The 25,470-nt window shown below is 53.9% G+C and overlaps 1 protein-coding gene across 2 annotated transcripts in view; it reads right to left on the reverse strand.

Moving 5' to 3' along the window:
• Window positions 1-253: 253 nt before the first annotated feature.
• Window positions 254-25,470, reverse strand: part of LOC311527574 (collagen and calcium-binding EGF domain-containing protein 1-like) — a 33,256-nt gene continuing 8,039 nt past the window's right edge. Inside the window, exons 1-10 of one of the 2 annotated variants that reach the window (XM_084641710.1) lie at window positions 24,375-24,567; window positions 11,515-11,567; window positions 10,368-10,502; window positions 9,851-9,988; window positions 9,576-9,682; window positions 8,602-8,722; window positions 5,653-5,801; window positions 5,147-5,182; window positions 3,486-3,521; window positions 254-2,463 (exon numbers count right to left, since the gene is read on the reverse strand). In XM_084641710.1, the coding sequence (XP_084497836.1) occupies window positions 2,254-2,463; window positions 3,486-3,521; window positions 5,147-5,182; window positions 5,653-5,801; window positions 8,602-8,722; window positions 9,576-9,682; window positions 9,851-9,988; window positions 10,368-10,502; window positions 11,515-11,536 (954 nt within the window). In that variant the 5' untranslated portion in view covers window positions 11,537-11,567; window positions 24,375-24,567 and the 3' untranslated portion in view covers window positions 254-2,253. Of the gene's footprint in view, window positions 2,464-3,485; window positions 3,522-5,146; window positions 5,183-5,652; window positions 5,802-8,601; window positions 8,723-9,575; window positions 9,683-9,850; window positions 9,989-10,367; window positions 10,503-11,514; window positions 11,568-24,374; window positions 24,568-25,470 lie in introns of those variants that run through there. The other variant, XM_084641709.1, reaches the window with a different exon arrangement.

A 25,470-nucleotide genomic window follows, 5' to 3' on the forward strand; every position in this document is an offset into this window, starting at 1 on the left:
CCCCAGCTGTACAAAAGGGATGACAGCACTGCCCAGCCTCATGGGGTGGTGTTAGGATGAATACATTACAGACTGTGAAGTGCCCAAGTAACGGGGGCCGTAATAGTATCGAGGAGAGATAAAACCAGGGAAAGAAATTAAGATGGATAAGGACCATTTAAGCCTTGGATAGACAGAGCCATAGGACTCAGCAGAGCTCCATTGTCTTCTGTTCACACCATCTGAGGCTCTGACCCACAATTTTAAACGCCTAACCTATTAAATGCATTTATTTTCAACTTTCCAGGAAATTCCATCTGTACCCTAAACCAGGCCTACAGTAGGATTTTTAGCCCCCTGTTTAATTACACCAACGTAGCTGGCTCAGTGCAATCCCCTCCTGCAGCCACACTGCACTGGTATAAACAGTGTCTATGGTAGGGTTTTGCAGCTACAGTGCACTAGTGGATGAAATCCCACTGGGAGGCAGCACAGTCCAGTGGATAGGAGACCACGTTAGGCATCGGTAGAAGTGGGTTGCAGTCCCAGCTCTGCTGTGTGATGGTTGGACAGTCACGCCCTCCCCTTGGTTCCCCTCGCAGTTGCATTTCTCTGCAGCTGGGAAGCTCTCAAGGTACAGGCTGTATCTCTGTGATTATGCAGCACTTAGCATGAAGAAGCCCGGATCTCATTTGGCCCCTTTTGGTGCTATTGAGAATAACAGTGTAGACGTAGTGTGAGAGTTGGGCTTTTGCCACTTACTCCACCGCACTCCTCACTCGCCTGCCAAGCTCACCACTGGCTTCTCTACTCCTCTGTTAGAGGCATAACAGATCCTTAGCAGAACACATCTTAAGGCAGCCTCCGTCCCTCTTAGAGCAGCAGTGTGTTTGTGTAGGAGCCTAGACTCCTGTTTGCACATAATGAGTGCACTACGGTTTCCTTCACATGCCTTTGCTCTGTAGGAGCCAGTGCAGCCTGACAAGAGTTTTGCTTATGCAGAAATTACAGGCGTTCATGACTCCAGTGCCTCTGTGCTAAAATTGAGGGTGGATTTCAAAACACCAGCTGCCACCTACTGGAGAGTTTTGTCTATGGAGTTCTCTGGAACCCCTGAATTCGCTTAGACTGCAACCCATTAGCGGGCCTTTATTAGAGAGTATGGGGGGCTCATTCCCTTGCTCATGTTCCGATGACATTCTCCCCAGGTCCAGAGACTGGAGAAGGAACCTGTTCACTTTCCTCTGTTTGCAGTTATTTGCATTGCCGTCTCTCCTGTTACAGAGACCAAAGTCAGAAGTGAGGGTAAAGGCATGCCAGACCAGATTCGTGTCATTTACAAGAGGAGACGTGCAAAAATGATAGCAGCTTAGATTCACAGCTGCATTTGGCCCTTAGTATTTCTGGACGTAACCTGGGTTCACAGTTCCTTAGGATGAAAGCCCAGGGCTAAGAGTGACACCATCTCCCCAGGCGAGGAGGGCCCTGCATGCACAGTGAGCTTTTATTAATGGCCTTTAGTGTTCTGTCTCTCTCTTTCTACCATGCGGGTTATTGGCAGTGGGGATCTGAAACCGTAAGCTTCTGTTGTCTGAGCTACAAGACCCAGCCGTAGCAGCCTCATCAATCTGCCATCACGAGCAAGGGCCAGAGCATCATACAGAGTAGGTGTTACACTGAGCTTTCTGGAGCAAGGTTACACAGAGGATCAGATCTGAAGCCAGTAAAGAATTCTTCCTTGGACACATCAGCAGGGATCTGAGATTATCCACACCTGATTTTCCACTCACACTAGCGTAAACCGGGAGCAACCTCAGGGAAATCAACACAGTGACCCTGGTGTAAAACTGGAGTGAGAAGAGAATCAGGCCCTCGATGTTTTACTTCTTCCTTCCAGCTCATTTGCCCTACATTTCCCCTGGATATAAACTGCTGGCAGAGGCTGAGCTGCTGTGGAGAAGCAAATCCAGGGCTTCCTCCCTGCATCTAGAGAATGTCCCATCTTCTTCAAAGAGACAGAAAAGTACCTTTTTAAAAATACCCCTTTTCCATTCTTTCTAGTGTAAAAATATAACATTTAACACTCATAATAAATAGACTCCCTGCTCTGGACAGCGACTGTGATGGCCGGCTCAAATTGGCCCGAGGGAACGAATCAGCTGCAGTGTCCAGCAACCACGGAACATCTCTGGAGCATCTTGTGTCCAAGCAACATCTCTGGAGTGTGGGCGATTCCTGCGTCCAGCTGCAGGGGAGCAGGTGTCTGCCACCTGGTCATGTGGCTGAGCGCGCGGGTCTAGGCCCCCGCAGCAGCTCCTCCTGGCCGGATCCCCATTCGTGCACCTCAGAGTCCCTGCTGTCGGCAGACGGCGTCTCAAACTCCATCCTCCGGTGATGGCCAAACACTTTCTCCTGTAGTTCACGGATGTCATTCCTGATGTCGGCCATCATCAGGAGCAGGAAGTCAAAGGAGCCCGGAGGGCCCTGTGGGGAGAGAATAGAGAGGCTCGCTCTGAGCGCAGAGCTCTGGCCCAGTGGCTCAGACTGGACTGGCCAGGCTCCCATGCTGGCCAAACATAAAGATGTCCAGGGTTTCGTTTCAGCATACCCCAGACCCTGACTCACGATGATACAATGACACCATGTCCCAGCTGATCAATGCCAGCCTGACGGAGGTTGTGTTTGGGAAGGCAGGAGAATGGCAGGAAAGGGCTGGTTGCATGTAGGAGAGGCTGGCGTTCTCCATGCTCCCAGGGAGCAGAGCCAGGAATGCAAGGCTGAGTGCTGCTAGGTACCTCCTCACCTCAGGGATGGATTTGCTGAGAACAGGCTCTTGTGAGGTAGCATTGCACCATCGCTACAGTGCACAAGGGTGGGCTCAAGTTGGTTGGATTCTGTGGGCCCGGCCTTGCTCGTGAACAGAAAGTTCCCTGTCAGAGGGGTCTTTGTTAGCCATTAAAGTCAATGGAGCTACGCTGATTTATACTAGCAGGGGAGGGCCCATTGATGTCCATGGTGCTGCATCAGTTTACACCAGAGTGGGATCTGACCATATGTGTACAAATTACTCCTTCCTCTAGGCTTCCCATCTTCTCCCATTGTGTCTATTGGATTGTAAGCCACTGGGGCAGGGAATGTCTTTATTTTGTGTCGTGTCCAGGGCAGAGCATGTTGTCTGGGCTTGATGCCTACTAAAATAAGATAGATGAATTGTGGGGAGGGTGTGTGTGTGTGGAGGGGAGCACACACTTGTGAGACACACCCAGAATCAGGCTAACCTTAGATACTTTCTCAGACCCCTGGGGCCTGATGCTCCACTGCCTTGAACCTTGTGCGGCCATTTACACCCAAACACAGTGGGGACCAAGTACTAACAAATCAGACTCGTTGAATTTCACACTCACTTGCCCAAGGAGCAAGGCAGTGGGGACTTGGGGCCCAAGCTGAGGTTTCTGACCCTGGCTTTGCCTGATGCTCTGTGCTGCTAATTGTTTTTCCATTCTTACCGGTGGCCCTCGGGGACCGGGGTATCCTCGTTTGCCCTAAAACAGAAAGCAAAGGTCAGAGCGGGGACTAGCAGCAAAATGATTTCTGTGGCAGAGCAGGGGGATGGGATTTAAATCACTGTCAAAACCCATCTATTTGACAAGGGCACTGAAGGCAGGGTCTTTCAGGTGGGGATAAAGCTGCTGTGGGATTTCTCAGCGACAGGCTGGGAAGTTAATGTTTTCCTGGATTCTGCTGCCAGGGGATATTCTGTGCTTTTGTATGTAACTGTTGTCAGGGTGCCTAGCATCTGCGCACTGACCTGTGCCAGGCTGATTGCCACCTGCTGAGAGTCTGGTCTCTTGTTTGTCCTCAGAACAAGCTGTGTTGCTGGCTAGAGTTCACCCCCAAAACCAACTTGCACCAAAGATATTTTCATACTCATTGAGAATAAAATGACCTCCATGCTGGGGCACACAGGCCCCATTCTGGCTGGGAGGAGTTTCATGAGGTTCTGTGGCTCCAATGAGCCCCACCCTGCTACACCTGCAGCCAATGTCAGGTGTGGAGCGGGGAGTTCAAAGGAGAAGGCCCAGCTTAGCGTGGGGCTGAGCATGCAGAAGATCAGAGTTCTGCTCTCTTGGGATGAGAAGCCTGGTTACAGCCAGGAGTCGGGGACAGCTGGCAGCCTGGCTGAGTCTCCCAGTGGATGGGATGGCTGATCCGGGGGTTGACCAAAGGCTGTTTGAAGACAGCCCCAGAGCAGAAGCCTGGGTTCCTGATGAAGACTCCTCAGATGACCCTGTTGCGAGCTCATAGCTCGCTTGTATTTGGGGACTTCGATACCCAGAAGGGCTGGGATTCGGACATGGCTGAGCTGGAGGGCTGACGCCCATTGCACTGGACCCTGCAAGAGGCAGTGACTGACTGTCAGAGACACTCTGACAGGGTGAGGAATGTCCGACTGGGCCACAAGGGGGAAGCACAGAGGTTGGCCCCCGTCACTCCTCAAACACATAAAGCCATCTGAGCAAAGGTGAATCAAACTCAACACCTATTCCTATAGCGCCTTGCATGCTGCAGACTCCCAAAGGGTTTTAACAAACTGTACAGACACAGGGATCGCTCACCTACCACTGAAATGCAGCCACTTCTGGGACGGAGCACCTCACCTGTTCTGCACAAGCAACAGCAGGTTGACAAGATGTAACCACTCAGGTTGCAATGGGGCCACAACACCGCTCGTGCGGAAAGTTTTGCTGTAGCTAGAATGGGGGCGTGTACTTGCCCCCCATGCGTCATGCCCCCTGCAGTTGGTTTTGAGACTAGAATGGACCAGTCAGAAAAGTGCATGTTTGCTACCACGGGGGTGTGTGACCCCAGCAGAGAACCCTGGGTCCTAATTTTCCTAGTGTAGATGGATCAGGATTGATTTGCCCTAGTGTAGATAATGGCCAGAGAGACAAGGCACTGGAGAATCAGACTCATTTTCTCCTGGCTGTGGGCCACTAAAGGAATTACGTTACTTTCACTGGGAACTGAGACACGAGACTAGGAATCAGAACTGCGGGAGAGCCTCTTTGCAGTAGGAACCACTGTGTGTATGTGTACAGCGCCTAGCACCGTGGAGCCCCACTGGGGGCCTCGAAGGCAATACAGATAATAATGGAAGCCGTGGTACCTTCTGGCCATTCCTTCCCGGTGCCCCAGGAGCGCCCTAGGAGAAGCACAAACACAGAGCTTAGTGCAGGAGTAAACAAGATCATTGCGACTCTGGGTCTACAGCAAGTGCATTCGGAGGGTGGAGAGCATGTGTGGTACTGGGTGGGGCTGAGTGCCTGCCAGCGGTGGGGCGGGGAGCCAGCTCTGGTGGCGTGGACAGGGGAAGGATGCTGGTGGTTGGAGGTCCAGCAAGTGGATCTGGTGACGGGGAAATGCTGCTGGCTGTGGGTCTCTTGGAGAGAAGGGGCGGGGCAGGAAGCGCTGGGGGCAGTGGGTCTCTGCAGGAGAGGGGGAAGGCACTGAACCTGACTGGGCAGGGTTGGCTTGTGTGTGTGGGACTGGCCCATTTGCCAGGTGTGGGCAGGGGAAGAAGCCATTGGCCGATGGGGATGGTGGGCTGGACTCCAGCGCTCTGGGGGTGGGGCCAGGATGCATGACCCAGCGAATGGGGCTTTTGCTACTCACCACTGGTCCCCTTTGTCCGATTTTGATATGCGCAAAGTCAGGATACGGTCCCATTGGTCCCATGTCCCCACGGGGCCCTGGGGTTCCTGGAGGCCCTGGAGGTCCAACTGCCCCTGGACTCCCTTTCTCACCTGTTGCTCCCGGGTCACCTTAACATAGAAAAGGATGTTTGATTTCTGAACTGGGTCTTAAAGAAGCAGAGCAACTGACAGCATTAATACCAGAGAAGGCCCTGGCCCAGGACCCCCGGCCAGAGGGTTTGGATCCAATCTTTACAGAGGGCCTAGCCCAAACCCCAGAGCCCACTGCTCCCAGATCAGGGAGCATTTCTAATCTAGAGCCTGAGCGGAAATCTCTGCTTGGATCCATCTCCGCTTCGTATCCAACTTGGATGTCAGCCCAGCACCCCCACCCGCCTCTTCCCTGGGAAGCCCTAGAGCTGTGTGCCCACCACAGAGAGTGCCAGGCCTGCTGCCCTCCCCATGTGCGGGGAGCCAGGACAAGAAGGCTGGTAACTGAAGGCTGCAGGTTTGAGGCAGTCTGGGCTGGTTTGCCCATTTCTTGTTAAGAGAGGTGTGTCTAACCCCCACTGTCCCCAACCACCACTAGGTTACCTGCTGTCATAAATATAAAGGGAAGGGTAACCCCCTTTAAAATCCCTCCTGGCCAGAGAAAAAAATCCTCTCACCTGTAAAGGGTTAAGAAGCTAAAGGTAACCTCACTGGCACCTGACCAAAATGACCAATGAGGAGACAAGATACTTTCAAAAGCTGGGAGGAGGGAGAAAAACAAAGGGTCTGGTCTGTCTGTCTATTTGCCGCTTTGCCGGGGATAGGCCAGGAATGGAGTCTTAAAACTTTTAGTAAGTAATCTAGCTGGGTATGCGTTAGATTATGATTTCTTTAAATGGCTGAGAAAAGAATTGTGCTGAATAGAATAACTATTTCTGTCTGTGTATCTTTTTATAACTTAAGGTTTTGCCTAGAGGGGTTCTCTATGTTTTGAATCTAATTACCCTGTAAGGTATCTACCATCCTGATGTTACAGGGGGGATTTCTTTACTTCTATTTACTTCTATCTCTATTAAAAGTCTTCTTGTAAGAAAACTGAATGCTTTTTCATTGTTCTCAGATCCAAGGGTTTGGGTCTGTGGTCACCTATGCAAATTGGTGAGGCTTTTTATCCAACATTCCCCAGGAAAGGGGGGGTGCAAGTGTTGGGAGGATTGTTCATTGTTCTTAAGATCCAAGGGTCTGGGTCTGTAGTCACCTAGGCAAATTGGTGAGGCTTTTTACCAAACCTTGTCCAGGAAGTGGGGTGCAAGGTTTTGGGAAGTATTTTGGGGGGAAGGACGCGTCCAAACAGCTCTTCCCCAGTAACCAGTATTAGTTTGGTGGTGGTAGCGGCCAATCCAAGGACGAAGGGTGGAATATTTTGTACCTTGGGGAAGTTTTGACCTAAGCTGGTAAAGATAAGCTTAGGAGGTTTTTCATGCAGGTCCCCACATCTGTACCCTAGCGTTCAGAGTGGGGAAGGAATCTTGACACCTGCCTCAGGGAAGTGCTCCTGCTGGCTAGAGAGGCCACCTAAAAAGGCTGCCCCATGATAGGTGGCAGCTAAGGCCTGGTGTACACTTAAAATGTAGATCAAGCCAGCTATGTCACTTGGGGTGTGAAAAATCCACACCCCCGGACCAACGTAATTAAGCTGACCTAACCCCTAGTGCAGATGCAGCTAGTTATCACCTCTCAGAGAGGTGGATCACCTACACCAGTGGCTCTCAACCTTTCCAGACTACTGTCCGTACTCCTTTCAGGAGTCTGATTTGTCTTGCGTACCCCCAAGTTTCACCTCACTTAAAACCAACTTACTTACAAAATCAGACCTAAAAATGCAAAAGCGTCACAGCCACACTATCACTGACAAATTGCTTCCTTTCTCATTTTTACCATATAATTCTAAACTAAATCCATTGGACTATAAATATTGTCCTTACTTTTCAGTGTATTCTATTTAGAGCAGTGTAAACAATCCATTGTCTGTACGAAATTTTAGTTTGTACTGACTTCGCTAGTGCTTGTTATGTAGCCTGCCATAAAACTAGGCAAATCTCTGGGTGAGTTGATGGACCCCCTGGAAGACCTCTGCGCACCCCCAAGGTCCACTGAGACCTTGAGATCCACTGACCTACACCAATGGGAAAACTCCTCCTGTCACTGTAGGAAGCATCTACAGTGCAACAGCACAGCTGCAGCCCCTGTGGTGTAGACACAGCCTAAGCCACCTTCCATCCTGAAATGTGCCGAAGTATTGGGAGGCGATAATTTACTGCTGAAATGCAGCCACCTCTGGGGTGGAATGAAGCAATCCTCCTGCCCAAGTGATGCTGCCGTTTTTAGGGAGAGGATAAAGAACATCGCCACGCACAGGGCGAATTTAGGGGAGCAGGATGTAACACTCTGATGGGGGGCAGCATTATCCCCCTAGGATTAGCTCTGCATGGGCCTCCGCCGTCATCCTTGGAGCATTAAGGTCAGTGTCTTCCACTGCACCATCTACACTGCCCGAGGCCCTGCTAGTCTCCCCAGGAAAGGGGCGAGCCGTGGCTTTAGCCACAGGAGATGTATATCATCCCATGCCAAGCCCAGAGAGCTAATGCAGCCTGGTATTTCCAGGGTAGTGGGGATCCAGGCTTGAGAAATTAGCCCGGCCAAGAGGGTAACCCCAGCCTAGCTCTTGGCAAAGGTGCCATGGGACGTAGAGTGTCCATTGCTTGCCCACTGTAGGTGTTACTCCTGCACTAGTGGGCTGATTGCACCAACCCAGCCCTCTCGCTTCCCTCTGACAAACAGGATTCTTGCTTGGTCTAATGAAAAGCAGTGCTGGGTCAGATCCTCACAGGCATCCAGGGCCTCCCACCCCAGCAATCTCCAGCATCCCAAGATGTACCTGGAGGCCCCGGGGGGCCTGGGGGCCCTAGGGCAGGAGGATGGTGTGAGGAGTCTGCTGGTTTGCGGTTAATCCTCATCCAGGACTTCCTACTCTTGTTATCCAAGACGGGAAGCAGCAGCTGGGGAGGGGAAGGAAAAGAAGTGCAGACAAGTCCTGTAAGGAGGGAAGGTCACGCAATTTCTGCAGTCTCATGCCCCAGGGACAGAGTGTCAACAGAGTGATTCCCAGTGGCAGGGGCTGGAGAGCATCATTGAAAGTGGGGCGGGGGCCTAGATTCGTTCCCCCCCACACACCTGACCCTCCTCTTCCTCTCGCAGCCTCCCCAGCAGCCTGACCTCTGGCCCATGAGCACCTAGACCCACCCCTTCCAAATCTGCGTGAGCGGCACTGCAACCTGGCACACGGGGTCACAGAGCTGCTCAGGTCTGGTCCAGCCAAATAGTGGTCGGGTCATGGCCTGGGTGGTCCCCCTGGCTCCATGGCCTACGCCTAGCGGGTTTAGAGGGAATGGGAACCTGCTGCAAAGGGTATGCAGATTAGCCAAGAGAAGGAGGACCTCTGGGGAGAAGGTCCTGCCCCCTGCATGCCCCTCCCCAATGGGCGTGGCCAGAGAGGCACCCCTCCCAGCACATCCTTTAAAAAAAGCCGTGTGGGCCGTATTCACCACAGGTACAAGTGGATGCAACAGCTCTGACTTCCATGGACTTGTGCCCACTTCGCACAGGTCTGAATGCGGCCCTTGGATCCATTTCCGCCCCGGGTCTGACTGAGCACGCCTGTGTGATCGGGGCGACCGCTTCCTGGACTACCTATTTCTTTTCAGCTCTGACTTGGTGAGACTCGGTGGCGGGGTGACAGCCCCAGGGTCCCGTTGAGGGCTGCTTCTGCAGGTTTGCCCCAGACAGCTAGCTGTCTGTCGGAGCGCTGCCAGCTGTGTGTGACCAGGAGAGGCTCAGGGTTCGTTGTCCCACCTTCTGTCTCAGCTGGGAGACTGTCTGTTTCATGCTGCTGAACTCCTCGCAGGTGACGGAGCAGGACCCGGTGCCCATCAGGGTCTCCGACTTGACCACTGTGGTGCCTGGAAGAGAATGACGCACCTGTGCCAGTCAGCAGCAGGAATGGGGGGCGGGGATGTGGACCTGCAGCCATGGGTCAGTGGAGCTACATCTGCTTGAGCCAGGGCTGAGCGTGGCCCCAGGGTCGGACAGTGCTAGGACATGATCCTTCTCCTGGTCCACGGACTCACCGTTGCTGGATTTCAGACAGGTTGTCCCATCAGACGCTATGTAATAGCCAAGCTGGCAATGGCACCGGTAGCTGCCTGGGGTGTTCGTACACAGCTGGTCGCAGACGGCACCTCCGCTTTCCACACACTCATCGATGTCTGGGGTTGAACACAGAGAAACATCAGCCACAGCTCAGCCAGGGGAGTGCCAGGGGCCACGGAGGCCTTGCCAGGGGAACGGACGCAGCAGAAGGGAGATTCCTATCATCCTACAGCCCAGGACAGGAGATACACACATCCCTTGGGGATGGGAACCCTGCGATGGGTCTCTGGGAACCTTCCCCTAGGCTCCTACATTGGACGCTGGAGCCTAGGGATGGCTGGTATCTGCAGCAGCCTCTCCTGCAACAGAGTCCTCCAACAGACCCCAGGCCACTGAAAGATGCCGCGTGTGTCCATTTATGACACAGGAGCTATTCCGGAGCCAGGCCATTACCACCAGCCCAGGCCAAGGGCGGGTACCCTTGGGGGCACTCACCGAGGCAGTAAGGGTGCAGGTGAGTCTTGTGGCGCTCTCTGTCAAAGCGATAGCCGGGGAAGCACGTGCACAGGACGCGACCAAAGTTGTCCGTGCACTGCTGCTCGCACGGGAAGTCGGCGCACACATCCGTGCCTGCAAAGAGGGGCAGATGGAGTTGTGCGCTGCTGTACGGACCACCCCTCCCACGCGCCTCACCCTGGGTGTCAAGCAGGGTGGGTTGGACTGCAGCCTTGCAACTAAGGGTGACACCCCCCCCACCACGCACATCACAGTTCATTGCCCTGGGCCAAATCTTCAGCCTGGCTCTGACTTCCCTGTAAAGATGCAGATTTACATCAGTGGAGGATCCGGCCCCATATGTCCTCTGCATGCGTAAGTAATTCATGGCTGGGCACTCCCCAGTAACTAGCATCCTCAACCCAATCTCTCCCTTCCACCAGGCATCCTCCCCACCTCCCTCTCCCAGCTGCCAAACCCTCTCCCTAGCTGTAACCGGCAGGTGACCCAATTCCTCTCCCAAGCCTCCCAACCTAACTGTGTCAGACCTGCCCCATCCCATAATAGACCCACTCCACCCTCTGTCTAGCAGCACCCCAGGTGTCTAGCGAGAGTGCAGACTCCAGACCCATCATGCGCTGGACTCTGCAGAGAAGCTGGAGGGGCCCACATTCAACAGAGACTAGAAATGAGCCTGGAGCAAACCGTGGTTCCAAACATCCCGGAACTCTGGGGAAGATCTGGATCAGAACTTTGTGACCTGGACCCACCTCCAGAAGGAAAGCGATGGACCCTTTCCCACCCAACACAGAGCAGAATGCAGAAAGCCTCATCTGCTGAAATACCATATGCTGGGTGCTGAAGGTGTGATGTGTGAAAACAGAGAACTGCCATCACATGGTGCAAGAAGCAGCCCTGTCATGAGCCAACATCTCAAGAGCTTTCACCCTTGGAGCAGGCAGTGGAGAAGGCTGCCCAAATTTTGCAGCAAAGTCTCCCAGAGCCTTTCCAGGCAGATGGCATCATCCTGGCATTTATCTGACTAGACGATCCACTCACAGGTGACATGATCCGTGGCTTTAGTGCCACCTGAGAATAAGTGTGGACAGAGTGAGCAGGATGGGAGAGAGCTCCTTTTTATACTTACTTTCCGGGATACACTGGCCCATCACAAACCTATAGCCCTCACAGCACTTCCTCCTGGGGGAGAGAGAGCGAGAAAAAGACAATTATTTATTTAATTGTATCACCTAGGAGCCCTAGTCATGGCCCAAGGCCACATTGTGCTAGGAGCTGTACAGGCACAGAACAAACAGACAAGAGCTGCCAATCTAAGTACAAGACAGGAGACAACAGATGAGTACAGACAGACGGGTGAGCACAAGGGAACACTGGCATATTCTTGGCCTCCAGGCCAGTAGTTTCTTGTAGGCCTTGTGGCAGAGGAGAGCCCGGGAGGAGGCCGAGGTGGCTTTATGAGGAGCTCCTCCTGCACGTGAGGGGCAGCCTGGGGGAAAACGCAGAGGGGCTTGTTTGAAAATGCACCATGTGAGCGCTGGAGGCTGCATTGTGGACCACTTGCCAGCTCGAGAACGAATGAGCGACGAACACACATCTGCCCAAAAGCAGTTAGCTTCTGTCACAAGCAATTGGGAGACATCGCAGAAACAAGCAGGGCCAGATTCCTCACTGCATTGCTCCAGAGTGAGGCCAGGGTCGCTCTGCTGAAATCAATGGAGATGCACCAATGAAAGGAGTGACTCAGGGCCATACATTACCAGTCTTGGCTGAATGCTGAGGACCTTATTCAGGCACTGCAATTTACAAGCCTGAAATGAGGACTTTAGGATTTGGGCCTGATTCTATCATTTGCATTTCTGTGAGATTATAACCTAGAATTCCTTATGTTGTTTATTATTTGTACCCCAGCAGCTAAAATCAGGGACCCATTGTGCTAGGTACTGAGACACAAAGAACCTACGATCCAAATAGACAAGCCAGACCAAGGGGACAAGGTCACACAGCAGGGCAGTGCCAAAGCTGGAATTAGAACCCAGCTCTCCTGAGTCCCAATCCCGTGCATTATCCACTGGAGCATGCTACCTCTCTAGTAGCTAGAGAACAGCTTTGGCCCTGAAGCGCTCTACAGCATTGGGCCCGCTCGTCCCCTGTGCCTTCATCTTTCTCCAGCCTCAACTTTTGCTGATGCTGGAGCCTGAGGATGAAATCGAGTCACTTGGTTGGCTACCGGCACCACAGCTGTTTCTGATGAGCCCCGGTACAGGACTTTTTTTTTCTGGACCTTTCCAAATGTATTCAAAGCTGGACTGATTGTTCCCTCCCCTTTGTGCCCCCAACGGGGGTGGCAGTCGCACACTGTACCACAAGGGGGCAGTACCACCACGGTGTCTCCTGGATCTACTTTATGGCAGAAAAGAACCCAATCTCTGGGTTTGAATCAAAACCAGGAGGGTGGAATTGGCTGACTGGCCTCAGCAGAGGCCTTGTTGAAGGGGAGCGGGAGGCGGGATCAGCCAGGTGCCCAAAGCACTGCCCTTTCTTTCAAGCCACCCGCCTGACTGACCCCTGGCAATTGTGCTGGAACCAGGAAATGGAGCATGCTGGAACCCACCTCTGATGCCTGCTGTCCCCTTCAGCTCTGCTGCACTCTAGTTAATAAAAACAGCATGGAGGAGGACCCAGCGGGACATCTACCATCTCTCTCCCTTCCCTTCCCCTCCCCTGCTCTGTCTCTGCCCGGCCCGGCGCACTTCTCCAAACCTGGGTCTCCTCTGAGGCCACCTCTACGTTACTTCTGGCATTGTGAGGCTCCCAAGGAAGGCTGTTGACCCACTGTGAGTCTGGGCCTCTTCCGGCTTTGATCCCATGACCCCAGCCCCTAGGAAACGAGGATTGGAGCAGTGACGTGACCTGCCTATAGTCACGCAGGCAATCAGTCGCAGAGTCAACAATAAGAACCCAGGAGTCCGACTCCCCTTCCCACGCACTCAGCGGTCGATTTTTAGGCAGCAATAAGGGATTCACTGACAGTTTAAAAACCTTCCCCTGCAGACTGAGCCCCTAGTCTCCCAAAGCCATGTCTCAAGCCCTAGAAGGGACGGGCGTACAAGAACACAATGGCATTGAGTGTAACAGAGCACTGTGGAGAGTAAAGATGGATTCCCAGCTAGGCCTGGCAGGGTGTTGAAGCTGGAGTCCGACCTGCCACAAGCATGCTGCTCTGAAGAAGCTAATTTCTCAGAAGACTGGGCCTTTTAGTGATGGGGCACCCAGGGGTAGAATGGGTTGGCTGGAGGGAATAAGCAAGAGCGGATGGTACCCCAGGCTCTAGCTGAATTTAATGTTGATGTCTACAGAAGCCATGTGCTGAGTAGGGAAACCTGTCCACTGCCCTCGGTGCTTTCATTAAAGCCAGGGCAGGCTGTCAACACGAGACATGCCTGTGTGGAGCGGCGTCCTGACGGCCTGCACGCCGGCAAGGTTTGGAATGAGGCCGCCTGCTTTTAACTGTGCTCTCAGCGCCGGAGGAAGAGTTCAGCCACAGGAGAGAGCGAGCTGAGAACGAAGCCAGCGCTAGACTAGAGCCAGTTGAAAAGCTTCTGTGGGAACGTCTGTCCCTGTCTGGCAAAAGCTGATTTGACTAAATCAAAACGTTTCCTGGGAATGTCTCATTTTGGGCAAATTTTCAAGGGGAAATTAATGAAACACTGTTTCGATAAGGTAGAAATGTTTCTCATTTGGATCTTTATCAACACGAAACATTTTGATAAAGTCAAAATGCTTCCGTTGTATTGTTTTGACTCATCTCACCCTGACCCTTCCCCCCCAAACCTGAGTCGGCACAGCCACGCTGACCCCATGGGCAGGAGGCGAGAGCTGGCCTAGCCTTGAAAGGGTCTGGTTGTTCTCCCAGCCGGTGTGGCTCCGACACTTGTAGCTGGGTCCTGTTGCCTTTGGGTCAGGTTGCAGGGCTCTACGCTGTGTCCTGCTCTGGGATTTGGACAGGCGGCGAGCTGGTGATGGAGACCAGAGCAGGGGCAGCAGAGAGCTGCCCGGCATTCAGCTCTCTAACATTAGTGCTCTCCACCCACCTGCCCTCCTTTCCCGCTTGGTTTTCAGCACTGCAATCCCCAGACCAGAGTCCGAGCATGATGTGTATGACCATTGGCCTCTGTTTCATGTAGCCTTTCCCGCTGAGAGGAGAATAGCTGGATTAGCTGCTATACCATTCTCTGCAGCGCCTCCTGCTGGGAGAGACTGGGACTGCAGTGGGTTTAGCTTCCTGTGCTGCCCACCAGGGAGAGCCATCACTTTCCTGCTCCCAGGTGGGATTTCCCTGGAGAAAGGTAGTTGGGCTTGGAGCTGCCAACTTCTTCCTCGGGCTGTATCTGAGCAGTTCGTTTTCTTGCTGGAGCGGGGTGCTGGGAGGGCCCTGTGCTCTGGTTTGCTTGTTTTACACTCGTATCTGTCCCTGTTGCGGTGCGTCATTTTCCTTTCTAAGCTTAATTAACCTCTCCATGAGTCTTCTGTCCCATGCTTGGTAAAGTTACTGGATCTCCTCTCCTAGCCAGGTCCCAGAACTGCTGGGGGCTGAAGCGGGACTCTTAGAGTGACAAAGGACGTACAGCAGCTGGTGAAAGAGCAGGGGGCAGAGGGGACATGTGGGAGTACAGTTTGTAGTGTACAGAAGGGGGACCATTGCAGTCGGAGGCAGTGTGTGCCAGCGGTTAGAGCACAGGCCTGAGAGCCAGGCCCTTTGGGTTCCTCCATTCCTGGCTCTGCTACTGACTCACTCTGTAACCTTATGCAAAATCCCCCTTCCCCTCTCTGTGCCTCAGTTTCCCAGTCTTTAAAAGGGGATAACACCTCCCATCTTTGTAAAACACTTTCAGATCTAAAGCAAACTAAGCCAGGCGTGGGAGGGGGAGGAGCTGAGGGGAGCAACACCCCCAGAGCCTGAAACAACACTAACTCCTGCTGTATGTTCTGCCTCCCTGCCCGTCGGCTGGGGAGCAATGGCCGTCTAGCTACTGGGCCTGGTTGGGTCTCTAGGGCTGCACAAAGGGAGAGCTGGCCAGGATATGTGGGCTGAGAGCCTAGATCCCCCATCCCTCCTCTGCCCACTCCATACCCCCCATTTACCGCTTTAGAGGAGGGAGGACAGTCAGCCACCTTCTCACTTGGCTCCTTCTCTCCATTATTTAAGCTTTAGTTTAAAACAAAGTTTCCTGCCCCTCTGCTTGCAAAGACAACCTTTTGGGGTGTGATGCTGCCTGCCTGAGTCTGCAGCCAGCCAAACTCTGGGCCACGTTCTGCTCCCACTCATCTGCATGTAAGATCGGTTCCAGGGAAGTCAATGGCATCACACTGCTGTAAAGCCAGTGGGAGTTAGGTCAGATTTAGGCTACCTGGCTCTGAGAGAGGAGGGCCTTGATGCTGGAGACTAACAACAACAATTTCAACCCTCCCACTTATTTAGTCCACCACTGCTCAGTCTAGCAAAGGTTTGTCCTGGAGTATCTTAGATCTTCACTCTATATCCCCCCTTCCTCTGCCACACACAATTCCAGGGCTTTGCTTTCCTCTGCACCACCCACTTTGGTAGGCCTTATTCAGGCTAAAAAAATCCCAGCTTGGCGGTTTCCCTTGCTTCTGGTACAGGCAGTAACATCACCCCCAGTGCAATTCCTCTCCTGATGTCTATTTCACAGTGGGCTGGGTGAAAGGGAATGGGCACTCAGTAGCAGGGGGGGTGGGAAGTACATCCATCATCCCACATCTGCACGGCGGGTGGATGCTTCTAATGAGAGCGAGCGAGCCCAGGGGTATGTAAGTTTCATCTGTCTGATGCTAGAAGCAGGGCAGCGGTGACCTCATGGGAACAGACTGGCACAGAGGCAGCTGCTGCTGCCTGGGAACTGCTGGGTAGCCGGGGCTCAGAGATGAGACAGAGCGATCCCGGCCCTCTAGGGAGAGAGCAGGGCAGCAGAGCAGAGAACACCAGCCAATGTCAGCTTAGCGCTCCAGACAGGAAGGGGGAGATGCATCCCTGGGAACAGAACAAGGGTGGGAGAATCTGGTTAATTAAGTCAATTGAATCCCTATGCAGGGAGGATAAGAGTCCAGCCCACCCTGTGACAGGGCCCTTAAACCAGCTGGATCTGTTGCTCTGGGGAATTCCACCTATATAGGGGGAATCTCGGCAGAGTCCATATCGTCGGGGGTCTAGGCCATACCCCCATAAGAGTCTCTGGTACCAGGGCATGTTGGAGGAGAGAGGGGTCATGGCCAGTGTATTCCTGTGCACTGGGCTATTCCCAGCTGTTGCAATGGTCCTTAGAGGCCAGACACAAGTGAGGGCAGGTTTTGGGGCTGATCTGCCCTGGGCCAGAGCCAAACTGACCCCCTAGCAACTTGCGTATAGGGGAGGCACCTTAGCACCTTCCCCCCCCCCACCCCCTCCTGGTCTGTGTGCTGAGCGCCCCTCCAGTGCCAGGATGAATTTGGCCCTGTGTGCCTCTATTCAAGGGTGATGGGCACTTTAAAAATGCTGAACAGAAGCATGGGATGATCCTTGCCTAGCTCCACCAGCTGGCGCAGAAACCAGTTAGACTAGCAAGGTGCCCAGTTAAATTGCTGACTCTGGAACCAGTTAGCACTGGATCCTGTGCCCCACCCCCAAAAAACCCCAAACAAACCTGCTGATACTGCAATCGGCTAATCATGGGACCAAGTCACCAATGTACCAGCGGCCTGGCTGCTGTCCTCAGAAGGTGCCCAGTGCAACTCCTGCTACAAACATGTTGCAAACCCAGTCTTCCCTGCCCCCAGTGACAGTCAGTGCAAAGGGGTGAGAGCTGCAGTTCGTCTCAGGGACACAGGGAAGCTAATCTAGCTGCAGGCCTGGGGCGCAGCAGCAGGCGGAGATGAGTTTGATGAGGGCATAAGCTCCATGCAAACCATCCAGGCCGCAGAGCTGCAGCAGTGACATGGACTGTTACAGGGAAAGCAAAGGGATCTTGCTGAAATATGTTTTGTAAAGCCACTTGAACCCTCAAGGGGGCTGGGGGGGGGCTGTTAGAGACGTTCCTGGCCTCTGCCTCCGCTGGGCCGTTACACATGGCAATGGCATGAAGCACGGTGGGACAAAGGGGGTTGATGAAATCTGAGACAGCTGCGAGCACTGGGGACCTGCAGGGGAAAGGTTCACTGGAAGAGAGAAGCCTCATAGAACCCCAGAAGCGGACACACTCAACCAGTAGCATGGAGGAGATGGTGGATTCTCTAACTTGAAGTCTTAAAATCATGAGTTGAGGACTTCAGTCACTCAGCCAGAAGTTAGGGGCCTACTTCAGGAGCGGGTAGGTGAGGCTCTGTGGCCTGGGACGTGGCGGGAGGTCAGACTAGATGATCCTGATGGTCCCTTCTGGCCTTAAAATCTCAAAGTCTATGAGATGCCATTCAGGAGAGAACGCATCGGGGCGGGCACCATTGTGATTGCTCTAGTAGTGGTGCCGAGAGGTGCTGGACAGAGATCGCTGCCTCAAAGAGCTGCCAGTCAAAATAAACAAGACTGACAAAGGCGGGGAGAAGAAAGAGCTGCAGCGAGGGGAAGTGACTCACCGAGGTCACCCGGCAGACCAGTGGCAGGGCCTGGAACAGAACCCAAGACTCCCCGCCCAGCGCCCTGACGGCTGGTTGGTGGGTCAGCGGCAAAGAGCTCGGCAAAGCAGCCGAGTTGGACAGGAGTTGCAGCTTCAGGGCCGAGTCCATGGTGGGAGATGGTCGGCAAACGCTGCTGAGATTTAGCCTGTGCTGTGTTGGAGAAGGGGCCCAGCTGAAGAGGCAGGAGGTCCTGTTCTGATACACCCATCCCCTTGGCACCCCGCTGTACCTCCCCCGGTGTACCATGGGGCAGGCAAGAGCCTGGTAGGGCTGAGGCTCCCCCGGCAGCCGCTCGGGAGCTGGGTCTGCGACACGGTCGGGTTCATGTGCCCACGTAGCCGAATGCGGAGAGGGGCCGGAAATGGCCATGCCCATCTCTGGGAAGGCAGCGATCCAGCACCCGTGCCAGCAACACCACCCTAGCTGCTGAGCTGCGCAGGCTCTGTCCGGGGGAGGGTTATGCTGGTGGTGGCGTTGCCAGCCGATCTGAATTCTGGGCAGATGTGCAGAGCCCACTAGGGGAAGGACACGGCCACAGATCACAGAAATCAACAAATTCCCGGGGGACACAGAATGAAAACCAGGGTGCAGGTGAGAGGGTCAAAATGAACCTTGGCTGGGGACCCCGAGCAAAGAACCCTGGACCGGTCCCACTGCTATCACTATCAGCCTGGTCTGGATTAGTGCCAGCAACCTATAGGTGAAATGATCCACTACCCAATGCCAACCCCCTGCACTGCTCCCTGCTCTGGCTTTAAGTTCTCTGTGTCTCCTGCTGGGCTGGGTCCTTGCCCTGCCTGGGCTGCTGCTGCAGAGCCGTGGTGTGTCACTCCAGGCAGGGTCCAGCCCAGCAGAGGGGAGATGTCTGCAGCGTAATTCAATTAAAAGCAAAAGCCGGGTTCCCGCAAAGTCGGAGGCAGGGAGGAGCCTGTGGTTTGTTTTCTCAAACCCTCTGTGGAGACACTTTAATTAAAATGACCTTCCAGTCCCCCCATCCCCCAGCCTCACAATTCACCTTGAGGTCTGGCACCAGTGCCTACGCACGGCTTTAACCCTTCGTGCCTCCACAGCCTGGGCCCTGAGCATCTCGCCTCGCTGGCCTAGCCCCTCCCAGTCGCTCCTCCCAGTTCCTGCCCAAAGATCCTCCTCTTGGCAGACCTGTACTAGAGCGTTCTGCTGTCCACACAGAGGCCAAGTTCCTGAGAGCAGCTGTGCAGGCCAGAGAGGGGCACTTCACCCAGCGTTTATCTGCTGATACGCCCTGGCCTTCCACAGCCTTTCCGCTCTCTAAACCCAATCCCCCTATTAAAGCATGGTCTCATTCAGCCAGATAGCAAGGTGTGAGCTCCTGATCGGCCTGTCTGTCTGTCTAGGATACAGCCCTCATCCCCAAAGACTCTAGGCACCTCCTGAAAGTTTGCGCCATTAGCCTCACAGTACACTTCAAAGATAGGGCAGCATGATTATCCTCACTCTACATCTGGGGAAACTGAGGCACAGTGAGGCTAAGTAATGGAACCAGAGTCACACAGGGAGTCTTGTGGCAGAGCTAGGAACCCTCAGTCCAAATCTAGCACCTTAACCCTTGTAACCCTTCTGCCCGTCAGAGTTGGCAGCAACAAGGGCCGGGTTCAATATCTAGGGGTTCCATTCCAATAACACAATGCAAACCGGCTCGAGCCCCCACCCAGTGACCTGGGACCAATATATACCACCCCCGCTGGGCGCCTCCAAGAGGCAATACTTCCCCTCTCGCAAGCACCTAGTCTGAGTGTAGCAAAAGTCTTTTAATAACAGAGAGAAACAATGTGGCATTATGTTGGGGAAACACCACCAACAGGATTCATAACACAACCCATGAGCAAAAACAACCCCACCCCAGGCAAATTGGGGCATGCCCTTTTCCCTTTGGTTCTTGAGTCCAGCAACCCCAAATCACCCAAAGTCCCAAAAGTCCAATGCCCCAAAAGTCTCTGTCCCTGGTCAGGGCAGCCCCAGAGTTCGAAAGTTTATCGGCGGAGCTTTACCTCCCAATCTGGGTGGAAATGGGACAGGGGTAAGAGGCACCTTACGTGATCTGAAGCTGACCGCCCCATAGCTCCATAGCGGCGCTCCGCTCCGCCAGCCGCCCCACGAACTCCTTCGCTCAGCTGCGCTCCGCTCCGCCAGCCGCCCCACGAACTCCTTCACTCAGCTCCACGGCCCACAAGCAGCTCCTGCCATCCACACACTGCTCCGCGTCGAACTGCTTCACCAGCCGTCCCGCAAATTGCTCCACAATATATCTTCAGGCTCCCCCACTACTTAACACAACACTCAGTGATTTCAGCTCTTAGGTGAATTCAGCTTATAGTAGGGGAGCCCCAGTGCTGGTGCACTGTCAGCCCAAAGTGAGCTCAGCAGCCTATAACTAGACTTCTAATGAAATCAAAATTAGCTCTGATATTCCACAGTGGAGAGAGGAGGAAGTGCAATCAGCATGTAAGGCCCTCACCAAGGGGCCCATACCACCAAGTATTAATACTTGTCCCCAGCCTCTCTCCATTCACACAGTTTTGGAACCCATGACCCTTGCCTAGCGAGTGCTACTTAGTTGATGGTGAATCCCTCCATCATAACAAAAGGCCACGTACAGTTCCAAGCACAGTTCCCATAATCAGGGTAATAGCAATTTATTCTTCCTGCCCCAATAACAGAGACACTGGGGATCCCACAGCAGCCAAAGTGACCATTTGGGCAGCTATGGTCTCATTCTAGGCGTGGTGGGTGTGCCTATGCAAATGAGATCGGCCCCTGAAGTTCTTTTCCACAACTTGCCACACCTCACCACCAGATGTCAGGGTGGAGCTCATCCTGACACTGCTTACACCCTAACCCTAACCTCACCCTAACCCTAACCACAGGATCATTCTTCTGCATTCTCTGCCAAGCAAAAGAATTCTGCTGTCACCCTGGAGGGCAACCTGATTGACATCACTGGGAAGGCTCCAGTGTAAATCTACTGCCCAGCTCCCAGAGCGAGGGGAACACGGAGCCTTCCCTCAAGGTCGGGTCCTGCAGCCATGGCGCCCCTCCGGGCTGGCGGGGGAGGGAGGACTGGAGCAGACCTCTCTCCAGATCCCATCTGTGCACTACCAGGCAGAGAGGCCCATAAAACTGGGCTCTAAGCAGCCTTCCCAGCTCCTTCCTTCTCCATCCCCAGCACCGTGGGTCCACACTGAGAATGGAATTTGGCCTTCACTGTTTACCCTCCATCCCCTGTTCAGAATCAGCTGCAAATAGAGCGAGTTGCCCGTGTTGGTCATTGGAAGGCTAAATGAAACAGCACCCGACACGAATGCATGCCAGAGCCCAACCATTGCTCCACACCTAGAGTGTATCTACACTTGAAACGCTACACCTGCAGCAGTTCCCACTTCCCACTGTAGCAGTTCAATGTAGACGCACCCTGAGAGGCAGTAGCTAGGCTGATGGAAGAAGAATTCTTCCATCAACCTAGTGCTGTCTACGCAGGGACTTAGGGCATGGCTACACTTACAGATGTAGAGCGCTTTGAGTTAAACCTGCCTTTGGAGAGTGCAGTAGGGAAAGCGCTGCAGTCTATCCACACTGATAGCTGCAAGCACACTGGTACATTTGCAGCACTTGCAGCGGCATTGGGAGCAGTGCATTATGGGCAGCTATCCCAGCATGCAAGTGACTGCAACTTGCTTTTCAAATGGGGGGGTAGGGTGGAGTGTGACAGGGAGTGTGTTGTGTGTATGTGGGGGGGGAGAGAGTGGGTTTTGGGGGGCTGAGAGCACGTCAGCATGCTGTCCTGTAAGTTCAGACAGCAGCAGACCCCCCTTCCTCCCCCGCCTCTCTCTCTCACACACAGCATGCCACATTAATGGTTGCTTTGTCTCGGAGCAGATAAGCAGCTGGCTGTCAGAAACAGAGCTTTGAAAAGGCATTTCCGCATTCGTGCAGCAATTACAAAACAATTAGAAGAGTGTCCACTTGACTTAAGGGATTATGGGACGTTTCCGGAGGCTGATCAGTGTGCAGTAATGCAACACTTCATTCATACTGACGCCCGGGCGTTGCAGCCAAGGCTCATCAAACGTTATTCCACTTGCCGAGGTGGAGTACCAGGAGCGCTCTAGCCATGGAATCAGAGCGCTCTACGTGCCTTGCCAGTGTGGACAGGTAGTGAGCCAGGGCACCCGGGGCTGCTTTAATGTGCTCTAACTCACAAGTGTAGCCAAGCCTTTAGGGTTTTTCCCACCCCTGAGTGATGACACTGGACCAAGCTAATTTTCCAGTGCAGGCCAGCCCAGATCACCAGCCAACCATAACTTTCAGCCTTTGGACTCAGTCATTCGGTACTTCCCCCTCCCTGGAGCTGTACTTTCCACCTAGAATTGGGATGGCTCATTTTCAGACATTGTCCTCTGGGACGGAAGCATCACAAGGAGCTCACGCTGTGACTACCTCAGTGTTGGCTCTGGAAGCTCTCACCTGAGACAGTCTTGCCTAGGATATCATCACACAATGTCATACCAAACTAGGGAGGGTAGATCCATTGCATCCCCTTCCTCCACCCATTCTGTAATCGCACGGCAAGGTCCGATCTCAGTAAGACTGTACTGCTGCTGAGGCTGCACGGTGCCTAGGTAAGTTGCCCTCTGTCACAATCTCCCTACTCCTCCTCCTCCTCCTTTGGGTGATGTACTGAGATCTGGGCTGGGGTCAGCTGACTCTGCGCCAGGAGGAGCGAAGAAGTCACTCCAGCTGGGCACAGAGACCACCATGACTATGGAAACTCTCGTGCATCTGTGGGTAGTGCACATCGGCTGCATTTGGGCTGGATTCCAATCCCCACCCCACTTTTTCCCAGGACTGAAAGGGAGGATGCTCAAAGCCTTACTTTTGGGTATAGCGTCAGGCAGAGCTCACCCTTCGCCGGACGCCCTTCTCAGCTACATAGCAATCCAGCTGTGAAGAGACTCCTGGATAAACCCTCTGGACCAAGGCCTCCCGTCACTCAGAGCTGGCGACAGTCAACACGTGTTTGAACGAGGAGGCTGAAGTGCCCTCTGGCTCAAGGAGAGGAATAGTCTCTCTAAGGCAGGGCTGGGAGCTTTGGTGGTGCACAGTGGGGAGGCTCAGAAGAAAAGGTCTGATCTGGAGACATGGCAATGGGAGATGTGGATGCTTAGCTCTTCTGAGGATCAGGCCCTAGCTGAAGACCAGATCTTGGTCCCCACGGAGCCAGCTTGGCACCAGTCTGGTGGCACAAAGCAGCCTCCAGGCCTGTTTCACCAATTACTGGAGATTTTTCTGGCACAGGGGAAACTGCTGTGTGGGCAAGAACCAGTATAGCCAGCTCTATGCTACCCCTCCTGCCCACCTCAGCACAGGGGTGTGGCTGAGGTGGAAGGACAAAGGCCTGAGCTGCTGTGTGCAATGCAGTCACTGCATGAGCTCACCTTGAACCAGCCGTGAGGCTGTCTTGAGTTGGGACTGGACTGGCAGAAAGATCCCTCTCCAGCCGCTCGCTCCCAGCTACACCGGGTACTGCAGGGCTGGTCCCAAGGACCTGGCCCAGCAGCTCTTCCAGATTGCAGCATTGGGGCTGCTGAGGCCAGTCAAGCTGGAGCTGAAGAGGGGACTGCGAGAATATGTGATGCATGTCAGCTGGGGGGCATAGACAGTGCTGATTCAGCTTCCCCCGAGTCAGCGTTCGGGGGGAGCCCCAGCCAAGCCCAGAGCTGCCTGTGGCTAGGAAGCCCATGCTGAGAGGAGTAGCAAATGCCCAATGGAATAACCCCCCCACCCTCACTCCCCCTCTGCTTCTCTGCACAATTTCACTAATTAAAATGCTGGAGCCCAGCTGCTGCAGTAATGAAAGAGTTCAGGGGAAGCTCGGCTCGGCAGGGCCCTGCAAGGTATTTGGCCCTGCTCCCAGGCAGTCCTGTAATCATAGCTGACTCAGCAGGCAGCTTGGGCAAAGGTTCAGCCAGCCAGTGTGCTTCCAATTTCCGCTCCAGCCCTGGTGACAGCATGCAGAAGCCTTGGGGGTCTGCCCAACAGAGCAGGTAGCAAGATACAGTCCGGTCCGGGGGCTGCCCTCCCAGATCAGAACACTGGCTTGGGAAAGGCAACTCTACCCCACTCCAGCTCTGCGGGCGGGGGAGTTTGCACACCCTTGTGCTTTGCAATAGTAACTTCTCAGCCTCTCCTCCTGCTAGGGGGCTAGTTAGTTACAACAGGCATCCCAACCTCTCCACATAATCACTCACTGTTTGTGCTTCTCTCCTCCCCTCACTCTCCTCTTACCTCCCCTTCCTTCAGTGGCTCTTCTCCTCCCTCAGCCTGGGTGTCCTGCAAGGGTCTGTCCTCCTCTTCTCTCTTGACCCCTTGCCTCTGGGGGATCTCATCCACTGACATGGCTTCAGCCACTATCTTTATGCCAGTGACTCAGAACTCTACCTCCCCTCTCCTGACCTGCCTCTCTCCAGCCAATCCGCATCTCCCGTCCTCTCGCTGAGACTGAAACTGATCTCCCCAGCTTCCCTCCCTAACCTTCCCTGTTCCCCCGGTCCTTACTGATCACACCCCCAGCCCCCAACACTCAGGCCTTGGGGTCCTCTTTGACTCCTCCCCCTCTCCTTTGCCCCACCCACCATTGTGGGGTGTCCCAAACATGCTGCTTCTTCCTCTGGATAATATTACGGATTTTGGCACAGGGCTACTTGGGGATGGTAGTTATTGGTTTCATTTACTGATCTGAAATCGACCTATTTTGACTGTATCTGCTATCCCCTTCCCTAACGCAGCCTCGGATATAGATTTATACAATTTTTTGTAAGGCCGGAAGGGACTGTTTGGATATGTTCTCTGACCTACACAGCACAGAGTATAGAAATTGACCTAGTGATTCCTACACTGAGCCCAATAACTTGCAGTTTAACTAAAGCAAGGGGTAACATCTTCATGGCTGCCGCTGCCCCGCTGTAATGTTTCAGTGTTGACACTCACTGCAGCGAGGGGAGGGGTTCTCCTGTCACTGTAGTTCAGGGTTTCTCAAACTTCATTGCACCGTGACCCCCTTCTGACAACAAAAATGACGACATGACCCCAGGAAGGGGGACTGAAGCCTGAGCCCACCGGAGCCCCGCCACCCTGGGAGAGGGGGCCAATGCCCAAGCCCAAGGGCTTTGGCCTCAGGTGGGGGGCCTGTAACCTGAGCTCTGCTGCCAAGGGCTGAAGCCAAAACCGAAGCCCTACTCCCCAGGGATGAAGCCTTTGGGCTTCAGCCCCGGGCAGTGTGGCTCGGGCTTTGGCCCCAAGTGGCAGGGCTTGGGCTTTGGCCCTGGGCCCCAGCAAGTCTAAACACCAGCCCTGGTGACCCCATTAAAACGGGGTCATGACC

The sequence above is a fragment of the Lepidochelys olivacea genome (genome assembly GCF_965140295.1).
Source record: "Lepidochelys olivacea isolate rLepOli2 genome assembly, chromosome: 10".
In the NCBI taxonomy this organism is placed as follows: domain Eukaryota; kingdom Metazoa; phylum Chordata; order Testudines; family Cheloniidae; genus Lepidochelys; species Lepidochelys olivacea.